This window comes from Corapipo altera, unplaced genomic scaffold (genome assembly GCF_003945725.1).
Source record: "Corapipo altera isolate COAL_440 unplaced genomic scaffold, ASM394572v1 45, whole genome shotgun sequence".
Taxonomy (NCBI): Eukaryota; Metazoa; Chordata; class Aves; order Passeriformes; family Pipridae; genus Corapipo; species Corapipo altera.
This window is the reverse complement of record NW_020884877.1, coordinates 15,209,122-15,230,662: the sequence shown is the minus strand read 5'-3', so window position 1 is coordinate 15,230,662 and position 21,541 is coordinate 15,209,122. Positions and strand designations below refer to the sequence as shown.

Genomic DNA, 21,541 nt, shown 5'->3' with positions numbered 1-21,541 from the left:
TACAAGTAACTTCTGAGTTAAGTAGGTCAGATATACCAAAATAACAAAACAAATTCAGTAATTATTTTTGTGTGTTGTGGCAGTAATTCTGTTGAACATCTGCTCAGAAACAAGCCTCTTCTGCTTTTACTCATCCTTGTAGTTAGAGCAAACTTAGATTGTTTCTGTTTAAAACCAGCAAGCAATGTCCAACAAGTTAGACAATTGTAATCATTAATCCCTGGAACAATCTGTGTTTAGTGAGCATAAAGCAGATGAGCTGGGAAAATTTGCTCTGCATCACTCTTTCAAAAAAGGAGCCAGACTCTTCAAAACAGATTTGCGTACCTCCTTACACAGAGAGGAAATTTTGCTTGTTTAACTACCTTCCCTGGTATTTGTAAATATACTGATAGGAAACTATGAGATTTTATGGATATACTTGATTGGCAGGAATAGCTTGCTTGGGTGTTTTTTTAATGGAGCTCACAGTTGGCTGGTGTTAGCAGTGTGAGCAGGCCTTTATGCAAGCACCACTTGCACTATGACAGTGTCTGAGTGAGACTTTTTACCAGGTTTGCAGGAATGCTGTATGTATGTAATCAGAGCATAGCACTTAACTAGAGTTTGTTATCACAGAATCACAGAATGGTTGGGGCTGGAAGGGACCTCTGGAGATCATCTAGTTGTACTTGGGTTGATTCAGAGATGTGCTGCACGCTTTCACATTCGCTACAGTTTCCTCAAATTTCTCCATATAGATGCATCCTCAGCACAGGAAGAGGAGACTCAAGCTCTCATTGTGCCCTGACGAGCAATTAACTCAAATATTTTCGAGTACATGAAAGGCTAAAGCTTTATAGCATTTTTTATCTGTTAGCAAAAATCATGTAGGAGCACTCTCCAGGGTGATTTTGTGCAGATCCTTTGTGCCAGGCTGAGTTGTCTTCTCAGAAAATAGATTGTTAGTTGCGGGATGGATGGTATGTAATAAGAGGCCATTAGTCATGTCTGTTGGTCAGTCATGTGACCTACTTTTGATACAAACGAATGACAAAAGGAAATTATTTCAGCCGTGATTAACAAATTTTTTTTATAAGTGTGAAAAGCTAAGTGGCTTAGTTTTTCTCACTTGCACTAATGAAAATTTCTGAGTGGGCTTCCATATTGAAGTTGCCCACAAAATAAAGTTGCTTAAGTGAGAGAACTTTCTGTGCTTAAAATAATTCAAGGGGAAAAGAAGTTTACTAATTCATGGGATGAAGATTTTACAAAGCCTGTTAGCTGTTAAAATGTGTTATACCTAGATAGAAAAAGTCATTGCCTTCACAAGACTCAGGAGGAACAAGAAGGCTGATGCAAAACTAAGAAATTACAGTAGTAGGGCAGCAACGGAAATTAATTCAGTCTTTGCAATCCTAAAGAGAGGTTTTGAGGTCAAGGAGAAGACAGGTCAATTATCTCAGTGCATATGGCTTGAAAGTTTTAAATTAATAATTTAACAGATTTCAGAAATCTTCTTGACATAAAAACATATCTGTGTCTGACCAGATTCAGGGCAAAGATTACATGTTACAAGTAGAGTTGTTTGATCTGTAGTGAAAGAAAAAAAAAGATAGTTTTACTTTACTTCTCATCCTTTATGTGATACTTAAAAAAAAATAATTATTTCATGCAGACTTTGCAAGTGCAAATGAACATCTCAAAGGATTGTGAAGGCTAACGTTTCTAGTTAGTTCTGTTGGGTTTGGGGTGTTGTTTTCCCCAGCACTGATGGTCAGTTGGGGTGGTCATCTCCCCTGTGCAGTGCCACACCTGCTTGGGGAAACCCAAAATGGCACTTGTGGTGAAAATGATGCTTCTTTTTATGCCCTAGAGCAGGTGGAGGAACATCTTGCAAAGGGTTTCCTAACCCCTTTTGTAGCAAAAAAATGATCTCTGAATTTTGGCTGGAGGATGAGGCATTGCTGTTGCTGTTGTAAATAACTGAGTTGAGAAAGGCAGGATTCCAAAGTGCAAACTGGTCCCTGCCTTGAGAGGGGCACTGAAATGCTTGTCTTCAGGCACACGGTGTGGTGTTTGTGTGCCTGCAAAGGCTCAGTGCTTTCCACTCCAATGCTCTGCAGTAACCCACGTTATCTGAGCTGGCTGACTGTGGGCTTTTTTGTTTGGTGTTGTTTTTAAATGTGGCTTTAGACTGTGCATGAGGAAGCTGCCTTTAAAAAGGTTCTTGAATCTGAGTTTAATTCTCTTTTTTTATGTTGGTCTTTCTTTTCTATATCCAGAAGAGAAGGGGCAGCATTCAGCAAAAGATGCTTGTCCTTTAATTTTTGTGTAATTGAATGCCAGCTTTCAATTCAGCTGTATTGAAATCCATTGAAAAAGAGATATTAGTGTGGTGTTTGTTCAGATTTGCATGTTTTAAAGAGAAAAGCTGACAATATACTCAATTCTGCTCTCCTTACTCTTTCACAGTAGTTATTCACTCTTAATTGCAGTACCTTATGCGATAAATAGTCCCATGGGTTTCAGTAAGACTGTTTAGGGAATTGAATACCACAGTGTTAGCAGAAATGGAAAAAAATGAATAGTGCTTTTAAGAAGTGCATGATTTGGCAAATTGCTCATAGTTTGTACATGTATCAAACATTAATTCTGTTGGATCAGTTTAACTTATTACAGAAAACCATCATGTTAATGATGCTTTTTATGACACCTGATGGGACATTTGCAATCCTATTAATTAAATTCTACTTGAAAATTCTATTTTAGCCTTGAAAAAAAGTTGTTATACTGCAAAGTACAGCTTGAATTGGTTGTGGTTTTGTATGAAAAGTAAAAAACATCTCTTAAATTTTATTAGTTCCACCAAAAGTAATCATGTGGACGTGGCTTGGCTCATCCACACTTGAATTAGTGGTCAAACCTGCTCAGTATTGCAGGTATATAGAATGTTTCTGTTAAAACTACTCTGTTTCTCTTGAGTGTCCTAGTAGGACCTCTGTGGGGGTTTTGAAGCTTTCCCTGTCCCTTTGTCCTTGACATGGCTGGCCAAGATCATCCTGTGTCTTGCAGCTGTGTAACCTGTACGTGTCCTGACTGCTTTGCTGTCCTTGGGGACGAGCTCTGGTTTGGGTCACATGCCCATTCCTCCCATGCATGAGAAAAACATAAGCAACAGAGGAAGAAAAACTCAAATTTCTGTTTAGAAAAAGTGTTTTGTTTTAGCTAATGAGTATAACATCAATATTACAATTCTCATTTCAAAATCAAAACAAACACTGTAGCTGTGCTTTGTCCTGGATTTATCTATGCTATTCATTAACATGACACGTCATTTTAAGATGTATTTAAACCCAATTTAAGCAAACCCTGCTGGTTTGCTTAGATGTAAATGAAGATCAGTTCAGCATGAAGCTTTTTGGAATTGCTTTGTGTCGAAATTTTTCTAACTGGACCTTTTTATCTGCTTTTGACTTTACCAAATTATTTTTTTTTCATCTAAATTAGCACATTTAGGGAACTGCCTTTCTGTTGAAGTTATATCATGGATATCCCATTCCTTCACTCAGTAAAGGAGAAAAGAAAGTGCTTAAAATGCGGCTTGTTTGTGGATAAGAATTTAATGATTTTTAATACCTTGTGGTCATTCAACTGGATAAACGTAGATAAACTGGATAAACTACCTACTGTTGTTTTGGTCCTTGTTGGTAAATGAAGTTTTAGGAAACAGAAGTCTTTTAAGTAAAATCAAGAGTTACATAGTTCAAAGATGGTAGAAGTTGATTCCTAGAAGTTGATTGATGGTAGAAGTGAATATGATTCCTATACAGAGTTTGTAGCTTTCATGGGAATTCCAGAATTGGACTCATAGTTACAAATGATTTAGTTTTTAATGAGTAGAATGGTGGTCTTTGAGTATATGTAATGTAAACTATGCAATTCATCTCTAAAATGTATCAGAGAACTTATGGACTGGTGTTAGGATCTGTGACAGCTTTGTATTTTAGCAGAAGAGTTTGGAGGCAGAGCATTGCTGTGGCTCTGCACCATGTAAACTTTATGCTTCTAGAAAATTATGTTGATTGGGCAGCTTAAGTGCTTGCTGTTTTTCAGGATTTTGAAATTCCATTGTACAAAAGGAGTTCTGAGGCAGTAGCTACTTTGGAAACTGATTTACGAAAAAGGCTCTGTTTGGAGGATAATATTATGTGCTCTTCATTTCTGCAAGCTGCCCTGCTCTTTTCATTAGCTGGTGCTTCTCTAGGAGGCATTCCTCTCATGCTTTTGTTCTAATCTCTTTTTTCACAACATGAAAGAAAATCCTCTGTTTCATGTGCTCTGTGGTGTTCCTTTCATCCTTCAAAGTGATGTTACTTATTTTGCAATGTAATTGCCTGTATGAGCTTGCTTTTGAGCTGGAAAGCTAAGTACTGTTTTTGTTGGCAGGGTTATAATGTTTGCCCATTTACCACATGTCATTGATTGATAACAGTAAGGAAGTAAATAACTGAAGGATTTCACCTGTTTTCTCATTCTTCTGTTTCTCACAGGTTCATTGCTAAACCATGTGCCTTAGGCCTTAAAGTCCAAGCCAATGGACCACAGAAAGCTCAACCTAATGCTATTCTGGAAAAAGTTTTCACAGCTATTACAAAGGTAGTGTCTAACTAAAATATTTACAATATAAAGTGGGATATTGTGCTACAAACTATGTCTGAATAAAGCAAAGCTAATAGATAAATGGAGTGCTGCATTTTTACACCTAAAATGCTAATATTGGGGACACCATTAGTATGCCAGATTGAGCAGTTGTGCATCTCTTTGTGACACCTCCTGTAAACTTTTACTCAAAAAATTTTCACAGAAACACTTTGTAGATGTTATATGGCCACTTACTCTTTTTTTGGAAAAAAAAAAAAAAAAGAGCTAATTTTGAACCAGTAAGATTGATACTGTATTTTCCATGAAACTTATAGCTACTCCTTCAGGGGACTGCCTGAGCACAGGGCACTGGTGGTATCCCAGCTACAGAAGAAGATAGAAAAGTGGGAGAAACTGACTGAATAATCAAGCTTGCAGATTTTTTTTTGTGCAAGTTTTTCACCCACAACTTACATCTCTATCTATACATCTCTCACCATGTGACATCTCAACTAAACCTCTATGTCATTCTGTCCATACTTTTTGAAGCATCCTAAACTTTTCTGCAGGAGCTTTTCAGTCCCACCTTGGCTCCAGGCTGCAGCTGGACATGCCACAGAAAGTATTAGACTCAGAGGACAAAATTGGGTTCAGTGACACAGACAGTGAAATATTCTGTGGATCTGCCTTGCTTGTGTGTCCCACCCTCTCCTGAGATCACCATGGCACTTGGTGTAGCTTTTGTCCTGTTTTCAGGGAGGGACTTGTACATACCTTCTTTCTGAAGGCTGTAGCACATGCTCTCTCTCAGACTCAGATGAATGGTTGGATTTTGTTTGTTGTGGGGTTTTCGTGGTTTTTTTCCTTTTTATATTTTTTATTTTTTTAATAATATTTCCTTGTAGAATCTGGTAGTCTGACAGAGGGCCTGAAATCCCTGTGAGAGCAAAGAGCTCCAGAGTTGCTCCAGCAGAATCTGGTAGCTACTCTCAGAGAAACTGTCCAGTTTAGCTAACTACCTTTTTAAAATCACATACAACAGTTCTCTCTAGTCAAACTCCTAAGAGTTGCATCAAGTATTTGAGTTTTCTAAGGTTACAGACACTGGTTTTCTTAAACTTCCATTATAAACTAATGGCTACTTTGGTTGACTAAAAAACTTCTTTGAGATAGACAGCAAACACTTTATCCTTCTCTTGTCTCATTTCCCTTTTTTCTTGTGTTTTCGTGGAGGCTGATAGATAAAACTTGAGCCTGACCAAAGTTTTGCTGTTCTATATCTTGTAGCATTTAAGAAATTTTTGTCATGAGAGCTCTTGTATCTCATTCAATTATATAACTGGCTTGCAGAAATAAAAGTAAAACTCCAGAAAACACATTGTCCAAAAACTTTTTCTGTTTCTTTAAAAAGCAATGTGATTGGGAGAAATATGTAAGTAGTACTCATGCTGTGCTGTACATGTAGAATTGCTGAATGATTGGAGATGTGGCCTTTACTGCTCTTAAAATTAAGGACAGACTTATTTTCTTTTGCCTTACCTTACCTCTGCACTGGTTTACAGCTGTGCTGATGGTATGAGAGTTCCACATTTTCTGCTTTGCAGAATATTTGTGTGTGGTTAATTTTACAGAAAAAAATTCTCTCTCATTGTCAAAGTGATTTTCCTTTTGAAGTTGTTACTTTTTTTAATGACCTCATTTTTTAACATTAAAATTCACAAACATGGGATTTATCTTCTTTCTGTGCCAGTCAAACCATCCTCACTACTGCAACAGATGATAGGACAAAGATCCTGATGTAGGAGGATGGAACAGGCACACTGTGTGTCAGGTAGCGGGATGTTTGTTAGACCTGCTGCTGAGGTGCATGGCATTTTATGCCTACTTACCTTCACTTCAAAGTTTCAAACAAGTTTTAATCCCATTGTTCCCTTTAGGCTTCTTACTAGTAATGACCTGTGTGTCATATTAAAGGATCTGTTCTTCTAGATCAATACCAGTCACTGTAAGTGTATTTTGATGGGAATCTTCCAGTAGAGATTTCTGTGAACATATTTCTGTATATCCATGTGTCTCTCAGGCAACCTTGATAAGAAGTCAAGAGTCAATTACAGTGGTTCTAAATTTAAAACATTAATGCAATTGGGCAAGAAACTAATTTTTACACTTCTCTGTTCTATAGCATCCAGATGAGAAGAGGCTGGAGGGCCTCTCCAAGCAGCTGGACTGGGATGTGCGCAGCATTCAACGCTGGTTTCGACAAAGACGCAACCAGGAAAAGCCCAGCACTCTTAGGAAGTTCTGTGAGAGCATGTAAGGATGTGTGTTCTCTTCTTGAATTTTATTGAGCCCATGTTCTCATCAGTTTTCCCCATTGTACTTTACAGGTATTTCTGTAGACAGGTAGAAAATTATACAAATTGGTAGAATATGACTTCTTTAATGAGACAAACAATCTTCATTCTGCTGAAGGAGACTGTGCTTTTTGTGTACTTTCAATGGTCAAAAGCTTTCAGAAGTCAAATAGTTGGGATTCTGTACTGTCAGGGTACCAGCCTGATCCTTTAAGACAAGTCACCTTGTGTTAGGGTGCCTAGAGCCCTACCTTTAGCTATAAACCTGACAGAGATCTGAAATGGAGGAGTAAAGATGAAAGCCAGTTGGGTTGTTAAACAAAAAGAAGACAATAGATAAACTGACTAAAGATGATTACCCTCTAATAAAAGGAGAAACTGAAGTGTCAGAGTGCTTAAGTCCTCTCATTGGTATTTACAGCTAAAATCCTCCTTGCTAAATATTTAATAAGGCCAGGCAGGGTGAGACTATGAATAAACCTAGTCATCCTGTTGCCAGCAGCTGGTGGCCTTAGAGTTACTGATTTTTGAGATCAGTGAAGACCACCCTTTTTTTCTTCAAGGGTTGTAGTTGTTAACTGGTCTGCTTAACTTGTAGGAAAGGCTGTGGACTCTTGGGAAAAATTAAAACTGTATTAGTGTTAGAGCTAGTGTATTTGGGTGGTATATCTTGCTGCCTCCATAACTCAGGTCAAAGACTTCACTCTCTTGCACTAATGCCACCACATTAGGGCTGACCTAGTTAAGAAAAACTTAAACATACCATGAAATACCATCACAGATTGGATGGTAATGGGTGCTGAACTTGCTCCTTTGTGACATTCCTTATGGAGAAAGCATGCAGATGACAGCTATGAATGCAGAAAGGAAGGTAAGGTAAGCTGTAATGAAGTGCTGACAGAATTTAGTGCCAGTTTCGTTTAGAGGGAGCCATTGGGCATTATTGCAATATGTGTACTTGATAGTAATGATAATACTTGCCCAAAAAGAAGTAACATGGCATAAATAATGGGTGGATAGTTCAGGTTCCATCTGCTAATGGTTTGAGGAGGTGCAGTAGGAGTTGCCTCTCCATTTCTGTATGTACATAGTGCTGTGATAATGAGGTGTTATCCAGCCAACCCTGTGTGCCTTGCCCTGGGAGCATTTCCAGTGGTGGTATATGTGCCACCAGCTGACCTGTCACATGTTGGATGAAGTTGTTGGCAGATTGTCAGACTAGCACTGGGAAGCCAGGGCTACCCTTTTATCCCCTCCGTATGGGTGTTAAACTGTTGTCTAGTTAAATCTGCCCATCAGGGCACTAAGCAAAGTACTTCAGTATGTTTTGACTAAAGAAATTCTTCAGTATGAGGTCTGCAACCTTTTCACAGCTACTGAGTTAACAGGTGGCTTTTTGGATGTAGCGTCTCTGTGTGGCAGCTGCTGGGCTGCATAAAGTACATGTCATGGGAAGGGGGGCACTCAAGTCTTCAGTAACTGGGGTGTCAGTGGAGAGTTTCATAGCCAGGACAGAGAACGAAATGTGTCCTTATGTAATAAGCAAGTACAGAGCAGGCAAAATGGCAGTGATCCCTGCCTACACCTTCATACTGTTGAGCTGCTGTTGCCCCTTCAGAGAAGACTTGAGTTTTGCTGGCAATGGTATTGATTGACTGTGGCTTGGGAAGAAAAGTGACAGAACACACAGCAAATGTGGAGCTACTTTAAAAAGAGTTCCACTTCTTTTTACGTGGAGATGATTCAATTTACTGCTAGACAAAGTGTTCCTTGGGCCCAGAGTGGCTTTTGCATAATGAAAGGAGAAGGCAGCTGTGCCAGAAGGGCTGTAGGCCATTTCTGACTGCCTTATCTTTCTTGCAAATGAATAGCGTGGGCACTACGTAATGTAGAGGAGTTTCAATAGGACAAAGGCTGAGACTGAAATTTAGTGATAAACACACTTGCCTGAGATGCATGACACCAGAGATCCAGTCCAAAACACGTTATACCAGTAACTTCATCAACAGATTCTTATTGTTCCAGATTTCTCACTTTCTCTTTCCCTTCCCTTCTTTTTCTTTTCAAGCAATTCCAATTCTATTCCTAAACAGAGTGTAGGGAAACTCCAAAACCTACACTGCTTTGGTGTTTGGTTTTTCGGTTTTGTTCTTCTTTTTCCCAAATGGAATAATTCCTTTGCTGCCAGTCTTTGTCAGATATCCTGGTGGTTATATGAAGAAAAAGGCAGTAATAAAATCTCTGTCTATAGACACTGTTTGTGCCTTGGCATTATAGTGAAAATAAACTATTTTTTCAGGAAACTTAAGCAGCATTTCCCCCCACAGTTTTGTCTGTCAATCTGAAAGAGAATGTGTAATTTGATTATTGGAGGTTTAGAGACCCTAATGGTGAGACTTCAATGGCATCATGTACCTGCTTAAGATTTCAGATGTTAATGGTGATAAGTATCTATTTGAAATACAAAAGAGATAATTTCACCAGGTGGTGCTTAATAATCCATTATTAGTTTTTCAACGATTTGGTCATTCTGGCACGAAACTTGAAGTTAAAGGCAGTCACAGTTTGCAGTCACTAAGAAAGGCATCCACGTGGTATAACCTCAGATTGCAAAGATCAGGCACTTAGCTTACTCTATGAGCTGCTGGGGTTAGTCAGTCCCTAGCTTTTCTTTCTCTTGTGTGAATTTAGGCAATTTTGGCTCCTTTTCTCGACTTGAAAGATCCAAGGAGCATAAAGGAGACGACAAAGTGGTGAACTGAGTGTGCGAAGTGGACTTTTCTACTTCCATGTATTTCTGTTGGGTTTTTATTAGTCTTTCCTTTCTGTCCCCATGGCACTGCCTAATATCAAGAAAATTACTTTGTTGATTGCCAGACCAAATACAGGATCCGAGAATGTCTTTGTTAAAGTCTGATGTGTCAGAAAGCAAATGCAGTGTCGATTCCCAAGCCACTTCCAATTTCTTCCCAGTTTCAGCGTGTTGCGCTGCTGCTCACACTACCAGTGCATAGGCGTGTCTGGTTTCCTCAAGGAATAAGTAGTATAGAAAGAGACAGCATTCTGTTCTCCCACCCTGTTGTCCAGATCAACGTGAAAGAACCTGTGATGGCATAAGTTATTAGCCTGGCACTTTGGAATGTCATCAGGTTGATGACTTGTCTGTCCTACGGCTATGTACATTTAAGCAAGATGTTTATTAGAGACATTTACGTGGTTTCCAAGGAGTGGCTGAAAGAAACATATGGCCAAGAGAGTTTTTTTCGAGTTTATGCAACATTCTATGTGTGAAAACATAGAAATGTGCAGACTGAAGAGCCAAAGATACATTTTTTTCCCCCCTCTTTCCTTTCTAGAAGAAGCTTGGATACTGAAGTGTTTGTAAGTGAGGTGTCTTTTAGTTTTGATGTAGGGGAGAGAAGAGTCTCTGTCTCATATCCTAGCCAGACATTTTTTTTTCCTAGGGCATTGAAACTGTGTTTATGCACATTGCTTTGAGGGACATTTTATCTATCTAGACTTGGTGGGTTTTTTTGCTTGTCATGCACATTTATGTGAAAATTATATGGGCTGTTTACAAGTTCTTGGCTATACTGCTTTTCTCAACTAGCAGAGTAATTCTCTCCTACAAAAATGTATTGGAAAAATAACTATGCAAGGGAAAGAAATTAAGACAGCTGTTTGGTTGTTGAAATTCTGAACTGCGCTGATACAAATCTTAACAAAATGCATAGAAGAATTCTTCAGTCTGTGCTTTGCGTGTAGCAGTAAAGCCCTAGAAAATAAATAGGCTTCTAGCTCTGAATTTTTAATACCATCAAGCCCTCTTAAGCTTCTAAAAAATATCTGATCGGAGGAAAAATACGTGGTAAAATGGTATTTTGGGTCCATTTAATTCTGATTTGTCAGCTACTTCAGTGCTACATGCAATGAAGGACTAACCAGTGTTTCATGACCAGAAAAGAGAACAAGGGTCTGTGAAGTAGTGCTATATGCTCTGGAGTGAGTGTGATAGTTACTCTTCAATGGCAGTAGAATTGGTAGTATCTCCCTTGTTTTCCTCTGCTGTTTTCCATGGAACAGGAATGGCAGTTCCTCCTCACTCTCTAACAGGAATGAGGCATAATCTCTTTGTTGGTTTTTTGATCTGTTCAGGAGATCTAAAGCACTGGTAACTCAACCAGCTGCTTGGTGAAAGGGGAACTGCGTGTCTGACTAGTATGCTGATAAACAGTTAAAGTTTTCCTTGCTGTTGTAAGTCTGGATTCTTTTTTTTTTTTTCTTAACTGGGCAGATACTCAGTTCTGCTGCTCCTTCTTGTAATGTGCTGTAGTGACCTGTGTCCTGCCATGGGCTGCATGCTACATCCAGGAGCTCGTGGGACAGGTGCTTCTGCTGACAAATGATCATAAGACAGCAGTCTCATCTGAAAGAGAAAGCATCAAGGAAAATCCAAAATTTCTGGTAGTCACTCTGAAAGAGAGCAAACTCTGCAAGGAGGAATAGTATTGAAAGCCACTATGTAATTACTGATTTCTTTCTTCTGAAACACTTAGTACTGAAACAGTTAATAGAACTGAAACTCTTATACAGGTGAAAAAAGTGAGTCATTTGCATTTTTCTTTTGCTGATCCTTAGCTTGCTTCTTTCAGTATTTCAGTTAGTTTTCTGTGACCTTCAATGAAATACTCCTTGGTGTTTCACAGAAACTTACAATACTGGAGCAGATAGTTTATATTTTTCTTAGTGGCGTCTGAAGAACACAGTATTTTATGATGTAATTGAGGACTAGGAAGTGTGTTTTTGTGTACACCTCACCATGTCTGGATGTAGATTTCTTTTTTCCCTTTCTCGCTGCTGTGGACTTAAAGGGAGTTTGGCAGTAAGAATAAGAGGAGTATTCCTTCAAGCACATAGCTGAGTTTATAGCCAAGAGATTGCTTTGGCTCAGGTCAGGCAACAAGTTTCCCTAAAGCTGCTAACTCAAAACACAACATGTCAAATCAGACCTGGCACTACTGAAAGGATAATTCATTGAAAAGACAATTCACTCCAGGGATTTCTCCAGACAGATTATATGGATATAAAATTTGCTAAATCTGACTCTTCCAGCTGGGAGAGCCTTGTTATCCAAGGAGGGCTAGTGCCTCTACATTGTGCCGTAGGGCAAGCAGCACATGCTTGGTGTCAGGCCATGAAAACACTATACTGGCAAGGTGCCATACCTCAGTCTTAGAAACACGGATCCTTCTTGCAGGAATGGAGGAGAAGGGAGGGAGTGGGGGGAATGAAAACAAAAAACCACAAACCCACAAATTCTCATGGTGTTTCAGAGCTGTATTTTGTATGAATGTAAAGTAGATCCTGAGCATATGCTGTCCAGTGTTCCAGCCCTGAGCACTCTGGCTATGAGCCCATTCACACTAGTTGGTTTCTTCCAACCTGCAACTCTATGAAATGTCTGGATAAGGATTCATATATCAGGTGATTCAGATTTAATGATGGTGTTAGTGTAAGACAAGGGGGAACAACAAAGGTTAGCTCTTACACTGCACAGGGAATGCTGTCTTTGGAGGGAATAGAATTGTTACTTGGTGAAACCTATGAAGCTGGGTTGCCCTTCACTGTTTCCCATTTTACTGCTAGATTGGTGTGAGTAGAACAAACTGTTCCATTGCCATTTTTAATTAGAATATTTATTAAATGTAATCGAAGATTCAGTACCTTGCAGGTGCAAATGGCAGCACAGTGACTTGTAGATGCTACCAGGATTCTTCAGGAGGTCAGAAAGACAATGGAAGAAGAGAGGGGGTCAGCTTAGTGAAAGATAAAAGCGTATGGAAATGATAGATTATATAAAGAAAATAAATGGAGAACAGCAACTTTGTGCAAGAACCAGGAAGCATTAAATGGAAAAGAAAAATAAGCATATTCAAAATTGAATAGTAAAAAGAGTTTTTCACACTCTGAGTAATTAAACAGGATTTCACGTTTCTTTCATGGAATTCGTTGCTCTCCTGAGGCAATAATTCAGCAGTAAGTTGTAATTAATTGATTGTTTTATTTACTTGGGCAATTAGAGTATTTGATATTGTGTTGATAAGTGGATTGTAACTATAGTTTGCTTAGAAGACTGTTGTGAAGACTAACATAAAGTCTTTAAAGTACCCTGTACTGAATCTGGAGTACAGAGGTAAGGAGGAGAAGAGCCTTGTGAACAAATGGCATTTGTGGCATAAAGGACAAGTAGGGAGTAGGGGCTCAGGTGTTGACAGAGTCAGATTTGTGGGACAGCTTGTTGAGGGAGAACATAGGTTTTCGATGAGATGTGAAGGGAGTTTAGAGTCTGCAAAGTTATTCCAGAACAGGGAAGGTGTGAGTTTGCTGAGTGCAAGAAGAGTTTGTTATAGCTTCAGATAGTAGGGAAGTTGAGAAATTGAAGTCATCTAGCAAGTGGTAACTGAAGTGCAGAGTAACAAAGATGGTCTGGCAATTGTTGTCTATAGCAAGCATGTAAAATACTGCAGTTTCATCGTAGTACTGTAAGAGTTATATCTAGACTCTGGGACTGATACATTCAAGGACCTATTATTCTCTTGAGAGTGTTGTGTCTAGTAACATCACTGAAAAGGAAGAGAGATGTGCTTGAATGTAAGGCCTCAATAGAAAGTAAAAGAGAATGAGGCATTTATACTGAGACTCATGTCAAGAGCTGTGCAAAAAGATCTGGAGTCATGTTTCAGTAGGTAAAAACCAAGATAGAAATCCATGAGAGTAGCAGTCAACAGCTCTGTATATTACTGACTCCTTTGTCTGCTACCAGGAACTTATATTTCTCTCTAAGCCGCATTTGAAGTTGGCGCAGAAGAGTATTGATAAAACTTTTTATTAAGGGTAAATAGTCTTTGTTGTATGATGTCATTCAGCACTGGTTCACTGATGGCTTCTCTGCCACAAGAGAAAGAGGGTAAGACAGTACTGGTTGCCTTGAGTTACATAACTCAAAGTAATTTGTAGCCTGAGTTCCTGTGCACATGAATAAGTCAAGGGCTGGCAAACTGTCCTGATTTTAAAGTTGTGAGAATGCAGTGCAGCCACTGACAGCAATTTTAATTCTGCTCTAACACTTACTCTCTCATGAATCAGGACTAAACATCTTGCAGGTACTTCCTCTCCAACACACAGCTTGCTCAGCACTTGCATTTCCAAAGGCAAGGCCTGGGCAATCGTGCCCAGCTGCTCCAGCGTGGTTTGCCGTGGGTTTATGCTTTCAACTTTGCCTCTCGGAGCATCTGTATTAGGCTCTGGATAATTCATATTTCTTTGCTGTCCAGTCTGGACCTGTAACTTAGTTATACATCCTTTTATGATTTAGTTACATACTTTTGTGCTGTCATGTATTTGCACAGGCTGGCTCAAGCTGGAGTTCAGCAGCACAGACTACCATTGCAGCTCCAGTACGCTATAAAGGCCATCTCCCTGAGCTCGGCACCCTTGCCCTCCCATTTGCCCTGCCCTGTGCCAGACAACTGGGTGTACAGCTGTTTGTAAGGCAGCACACTGTACCTACTGGGGTTGAAAGTCACCCTGCATGAAAACATACGGTGCTCGTCAGTCAGGTTTTCCTGTTGTGGGTCACAAGGTGATCACGTAAGTATGCTTTGGTTGTGGAGAGTGCGTACGCAATCAAGTAACAGAAGGGAAACCAGGGAAGCATGGGCAGTACTTGCATCCAGTGTGAAAGCTCAGGTTTTGATGTGATGGAGGAGAGAAGTGGGGGAAATAGCTACAGCCACTTGGTCCTCCTGATGTGACAGGGTGGGAGGACATGGTGTGGTGGAGCAGGGCATGGTGTGCCATGTGGTGCTCTGAGTGCATCTCTTCCCTCTGCCAGCTCTGATACAAGGGCTTAGATTAACACAACTGAGTAAATGAATGCTTTTCTGCTGAACAGCTGCTCCGGTGACTGTATTTATTTTCTTTGTCTAATTCTTGCTATCATTATTTCCCAATTTTGAATAGTGAAATGCTGGATCTGCTGTTGTTGTCTTGCTAGCCTGATGCATAAGAAAACTGGTGAAGAGGAAGATTGGAGTAGACTTCTTTGTAACTCTTTTGTATGCTGCTCAAGAGGCTCCAGTTAGCTCAGGGCTCGTATGAAACAGATCCCAGAGTTGGGCAACGTTGGCGGTTTCCCTCGTGGTTTCTTTCCTACTACATCTGCCATACTCACATGTGAATCTGGTCTATGATCACTGTTTTGCCTTTTTATGCTGGGCCTCAGAATGTGTTTCTGCCCAAACATGTTATTAGGGTGAAATGATAACATTGGCTAAGTGTCAGGAGTTGCCAGCCCTCTTTCCATGCTATTCTACTGGAGCAGAAAGGCAAAGCTGTCCATGCCATGTCCTCATTTTATGCTTACTGTATTTTTAGATCATTCATTAAGTACTTTTCATTTTGCGTCTTATGAAATCTCCCTCTTCCCTCAGATTGGATTACTTAAAGCTTTGAATTCCCTGCCCTTACTGCCTTCTGTGACACAGTTTTTAACATAATTAATAAATTTAAATTAACTCATATGCTGGTCCTGCAAAGACACTATCACTTAACATTATCATTGCACATTAGGCAAGGTTATAATAAATTAACTAGGTTTCCATTCTCTTGTGGGTTGTATGTACTCATCATTATTTTATACAATGGAAATTAAATAATTCCTCCTTAATTTCTAGTTAAGGTGAACATGGGTTCAAAATTACAGTCATAATATAACAATTAAAGACAACTAAAGGAAAACTGCAAAGATTGCAGTAGCTGCTTTCTTCTGTGTGGAACAGTACCTTGAATTGTCTTGCTCTTGATTATGAAAGAGACCAGCTGCCACCTTGATAAAGCCTCTGTCTTCTCCTGCTTCAGTGTCTCACCAGAGTGGGTATATGCAGACCTGCTGTGACATAACACAGAGCTCAGGCTGCAATGGAGACCTGCCTAGTAACTTCATGTGTATGCTACATTTTGCATTTTCTGTATGTCCATGAACTTACTGTGTTTTACTAATACCATTACTGTGACAGACCCTTCTGCTTGTATTGACCGGCGACTAGCATTTGCTCATACAGACATGTTTTGTTTTTCACTACTCTAAAGTTCAAGAAACAAGCAGATAAAAAAAAGTATATGTGAGAGTTTAAATTTTTCATTACTTTTTCCAGAAGATTCAAGCAGTGCATCAGCTCATGTAGTCCCAGTTACTTGCAGGTTAAATCTTCAAAGATCAGGCCCTGAAACAAGGTGAAATTGTGACTGTCAGACAAGAAATATTCAGCACAAGGTGCTGTGAAATATTTAATGCTATCTCTTGTGGTTAGTTATTTAAATACTTCCAAACTAATGAGTATGATTTTATTAGATGGTGCTTCTTGGTAAATTTGGGGTTCTGGCTTCTTTAGTTTCATTCTTGCTGCTCTGATTACAGCACTTTTGCATAAAAAATAGTACAGGAATTTCTTGTCCCTATTTCTTTGTAGAGTGCTTGAAATACTGAGGGATAATAAATCTTTAAAAATAAAAAACGCACCAAAAAGAACTTGCTTCACTGTAATGAACATCTTGTAGTGGGTTTTCTAGAGTTTCAGTGATGCAACAAATGATGACTGGGAGGTAGGGAAAGGGAAGGAACAAAAATGACAAAGTAAATATACTTCTACAGGATGCAAAAGGGAAAATAAAATTGACAAGATGAGCTTTGGATATACTGCTAAAAACATTCCTTGTCCTCCAGTCTCAACTATGACAGCACTGCAACTCCTGCTTAGAAGATGGGGAGGTTTATCTTCTGAAATGAGAGTACAGAATGTGAAGACACAGCAGACCCTCCCCAGAAGACTGATCTATAACTGTGTAAGATGGACAGTGTGTGGTTTCTGTGCACAAACTCAGTGTGTGCTGCAAGGAATCAAAGAATGCAGCGCAGGTGGGCTGTTTCTTCAGGTAAATGGAGAAACAACATTGACATCTAGCCTACTTCTGGAAAGATCAATACTTGTAAGGGGTTAACATCTGCTTTAGCAGGCTAAACACCAGTCTGGGGCAGATGACATACTGCTACATGAAATTATCATTTAGCATGGAAAGAAAGAAAACAGCTAATACAAATTGCTCTAAGAAGATAGTTACCTGTCACAGAAGTTGCTTTATGCATACATATATGTTGGCCATCATGGCTAGGACAACACTGCTAGGTGAAAAGCAAATGTAGTTTGGTAGATTCAAGCTATTATTCCTCTAGAACTGAAAAAGAGTGGGACAGTGAGTGACTGTTGTGTTTGGAAACTGGTGACTTGTGAAATCACTAGTGAGAATGGAGAGTAGAGGTCCCAGTTAGAAAGAGTTCGAATTGGTTTTTCTCTCCAAGGCTCATCAGCTGTGTACATCGAACATCACCAGTGGGAAGACAGATCTGTTGATCAAACCACAGGGGAGGGTGCATGGCAGCAACATCTGTTTTTTCTGTGTGCGATTCCCATGAGCTTTCCAGATAGTATCTCTTTGTAGAGCAAGATTTGGCAATGCTAATAGACCTCTGAGGTCTTATCAGACCTTTATTTTATCAAGTCCTCACAGTACTCAGAAGAGAATAGTTGCATAACCATTAAACAGAAACTATGTAACCTGGAAGGAGTTACCAAAAGACCTTTTGTATTATGCATATTTTCTGGCCTAATTATATAAACATACTTTATTATTTATAAAACTGTATCTCTTAAATTTAGTGCTCTGTTTCCTTTCTGCTTTTTTGCACTGCTAAATTTTGCTCTTAAGATTTTCAGAGCTGCATTTTGAGCATACAGATTTAGGACAGGACTGGTCTCAAGTAGCACTATAATATTAAATATTAAATATTAAATAACTGATTCAAACTGAATCCAAGAGGAAAATCAGATGACAGTCAAATCCTGAGCCAGAAAATTGAAGAAGAAAGCAATAAAGATTTCTCAGTTTATCATACCGGCTATTTTGCACATCTTATCTCCTTCCTCAAATAACTCCGGCTTAACCATAGTGCAGGAACTATTTACCATTTGCACAGTCCAGTCTAAATCAACAGCAGTATCATGCCAAAACAGGCAAGAAGATTTTATTTATTTGTTTTTTACCTGTGTTCTTTTTTTTAATTAACATTTTTAAAACCACTTGCATCTGCCAGGCTTTGTGGAAATGCAACAAATTATCATTACAGAAATCTGAGGAGGCAGCATGTTGGAACAGTGGAGTTGCTGCCATCAACCACACAGTTATACTTGCAGCTTTGTATGAGACTAGTTACTGGGAATGAATACAAGTAGAGATTTAGTGGAGGATACTGTTTAAGCTGGTAATAGTCCTATTTATTGGATGGATTAAGCATTTTTTTCAGTGCTCTGTCTTGTATTTTTACATTGTGTATTGCCTAAAAATAGTATCTTTGGGGAAATTTGTTTGTTTTTACAGGAGAAGGGTTACTGTTTGTTGTGTTGGTTTTTGGTTTTAACCTAAAATTGGAGTAGACCTAAAGTGGTCAGTAGACAATGTCACAAATATTAAGGAGTTGATCCAGAAATTCAGAGTCCATCAGTTTTGGGATCATCCTCTAAATATCTCTCCTTAGTCACAGTAATCTAAAAGGAATGCATACCTCTGCTTATGTCAGGAGCAACATTATTTGGACTAATAACTGTAGAGGGAATCAGAAAGTTGAAGGCCCTGGTACTGTGTTTGGGGGAGCAGAAAAATGTAATTTGAGGATAAAACGTAGACTGCTTTAAGTCACAGTGGGAACACGGGGAACTTAGTGATGCTTCCCATTTAAAACAAATAAACATTTGGTATTGTTTAAACTCAGCTTCAGAAATGCTCCTTTGAGCACTCTCACAGTGAACACACTCTTCACAGCCAAAGGAAATCATTGCAGCAAAAAGTAGTTTTCAGTCTCAGCTAACAATTCCATAGCCCCGCTACATCCCTGTCCAGTCCAGTCAGACAGTGGGGATTCAAATGGAGAACAAGCTGTGTAATGGCAGTTCAAGCTTTCTCATCTTCTTCAGAAACAAGACCTGCAACTGTGAAGTTTGCATTAGGCTCAGTTTGACTTTTAGCCCAAAGCCTCAGCCCAGAAGTCTGTCAGCCACTACCAGCAATTGAGCAGCAGGTGATGGAGAACAGCAAATCTGACATTTTACTGAAATGTATTTCCATGTGAAAGCTTCAGGTGTTTGCAGTTTCTCTGAAAGTAGTTTTTAGAGCCAGAAATCCAGTTTCTTTGACTGCAGGCAACATGGTGAGCCCTTAACCAGTTGCTAAATATGCTGCGGTTTTTTAATGTTAACTGTTTGTGACCCTGACTGTAGCAAATCAATGGCAAAAGCATCAGTGTAAATAACATCTACAATTCTAGAAGCAAAATGGCTGTTATGTTTTTAATATTGTGCATTTATTATGTTTCATGTTTGATTGCCAAAAGTCAGTTGAATAGATTTGGATCCTTGCACACCATTTCTGAGCAGCAGACATTGGTTTGGCACCAGAGCCCTAAGGACCATTGCCAGGTGGGTGCTGCAAAGATAGGGCTCTGCAGGGGTGGTGCTGTTCACAGCCTGGCCTGTCAATCTTCCTGCAAAAGAAATGGAAGAAAAGGAAAACTTCAGGAGCAGAGCCTCTTCCATGCCTCCTCAGCCTTACCCTTGGAAGAAGCAGCTGTACTGAGCTCACTCAGCTGGACACCAGATCCACGGGGAGCATGGTGTCTTTCTGATGCAGAGCACAAACTCCATGTGGCGGGTTCTGCAAAATGTGTGATGTGTATGGGGTAGAGGAGTGCTTTGCTGGACTATTGCTTCAGCAATTTGTTTTTATCACCTGAAGTTTCATTTCACATTTCAGAGCAGAAATTTGGAGGGAAATTTGAAAGACAGAATTCTTCAGTGTGATGAAAGGAATGTGGTTAGACATATGCCTGAAATCAGTGAAGTGCTTGCCCAAGTGGGCACTGGAATATGTTTTGCTGAATTGAGTACCACAGGATATGGCAGGTTAGTTGGCATAGGCTCTCCAACTTTTCAACATGACGAAGCATCTTTAAAATTTCATTGGCAGCTCAAAGTTAAAAGGGTTGAGAGGTTAAGAAACTGACTTATGCTCTGTATTGCAAATGCACTCGGATGTTGAACAAGAGCAGTCAGATCCGTTGCTGCACCTTTGATGATCTCTAGAGCATTCATTTTAAGACTACATTGGAAAAGAATTTATTTTTTTGTTACAGAAATGTCACCTTTCAGCTTGACTTTTTGCTGCAGTGTGTCACATCCACATTTGAAACACTGGTCTGGTAACCGCTATCACAACTTGAAGAATTTGTCAGAAGGACCATATGTAAACTAATTTGATCTCCCTCATTCCGAGCTTGAACAGACCAGATGTAAGCCTGGTTCAGTTTGGAAGTCTTTTAGGCATGTTAATGCAGGACCTTATAAACTTTATTGCAAGCAGACAGATCAGGTCATTCAGAACACTTGTTCCTTGAGTGCTTTCATTTGGGTTTGCTGGATTTAAACTAACTTAAAAGTCTTTCAAGCAGCCTGCTTTGTGTGTATATGGGTCATTCAAATTTTATGTCTCTATACAACTGACAGAAGGAGTGTTTCAAGTCGGAGGGCCAGAATAAATTTTCACAAAACAGAACAGCTCCAGTTATCTTCATCTTTCAGTTAAATGTGATGCATTGATGTGGCCGTCATCCTCAACAGAGTGCTTCACCTAGTGGCCTCCATTGTATGGTTTTAGTAGGGCAGTGAGTATGGCTGAAGGAAAAGAGGAAAAAAGATATCTCAGTACAGATCTTGTCTTACTTTTTCTAGTTTCTTGGGCTCTGCTACTTCTGCTTTAGAAGAATTTGTTACTTTCCCTGTTGCAGACAACCAGCTGTGACCCTAACAGCAATGGTCCCCAGTGACCCATGGACATTCAGCATGAGCTGCTGATGGTTAACGAGGACCTTGAGCAGGATATGAGAAAGGGTACCAGAGGGAGTTTATGCCACTGACCGGGCATTTTCCCTTCCCTGAGGTCTGTGACTATTCAGGCTGTGCTCAAGCTAAGGGCATTTTCCAACCATGAGAGCTGGGACTGTAATCTAGGACTAATTAAATAATTAATTTGCACTTAATCAACTACCGCTTTGTGAATTCAGTTGGGAATAAGACTTGATAATCTCACACTTAAGAAAGATATTCTCTTCTATGATGTTCTGTGCAGAGAGAAAGAACATTTTGCCCAAGGTCTCCAAATACTAAGGCGGTTTGCACACTGGGCAATACTGTGAGTGGATGTGATTACTACTCATAACTGTTTCCCTTTGCTTGCATTCCCTCATCAGTGGGCTGCAGTGACACCCAAATAGAGGGATAAAGAAGTACATAGTGTAGATTGAAACCCATTATTCACAGTAGAGTACTTGTTGCAAGAGTACTGATTTGAGAGTCCACCTTTGGAGGAATCTTGCTGGACACATTTGCATTGCATGAAAC

The 21,541-nt window shown here is 39.5% G+C and overlaps 1 protein-coding gene across 2 annotated transcripts in view; it reads left to right on the top strand.

Annotated features, from left to right (window-relative positions):
• The window catches only part of CERS6 (ceramide synthase 6), a 109,747-nt gene that overhangs the window by 29,314 nt on the left and 58,892 nt on the right, over positions 1-21,541 (top strand). For both annotated transcript variants that reach the window (XM_027637304.1, XM_027637302.1), the window contains exons 2-3: positions 4,533-4,638; positions 6,806-6,936. In XM_027637304.1, the coding sequence (XP_027493105.1) occupies positions 4,533-4,638; positions 6,806-6,936 (237 nt within the window). The remainder of the gene's footprint in view (positions 1-4,532; positions 4,639-6,805; positions 6,937-21,541) is intronic.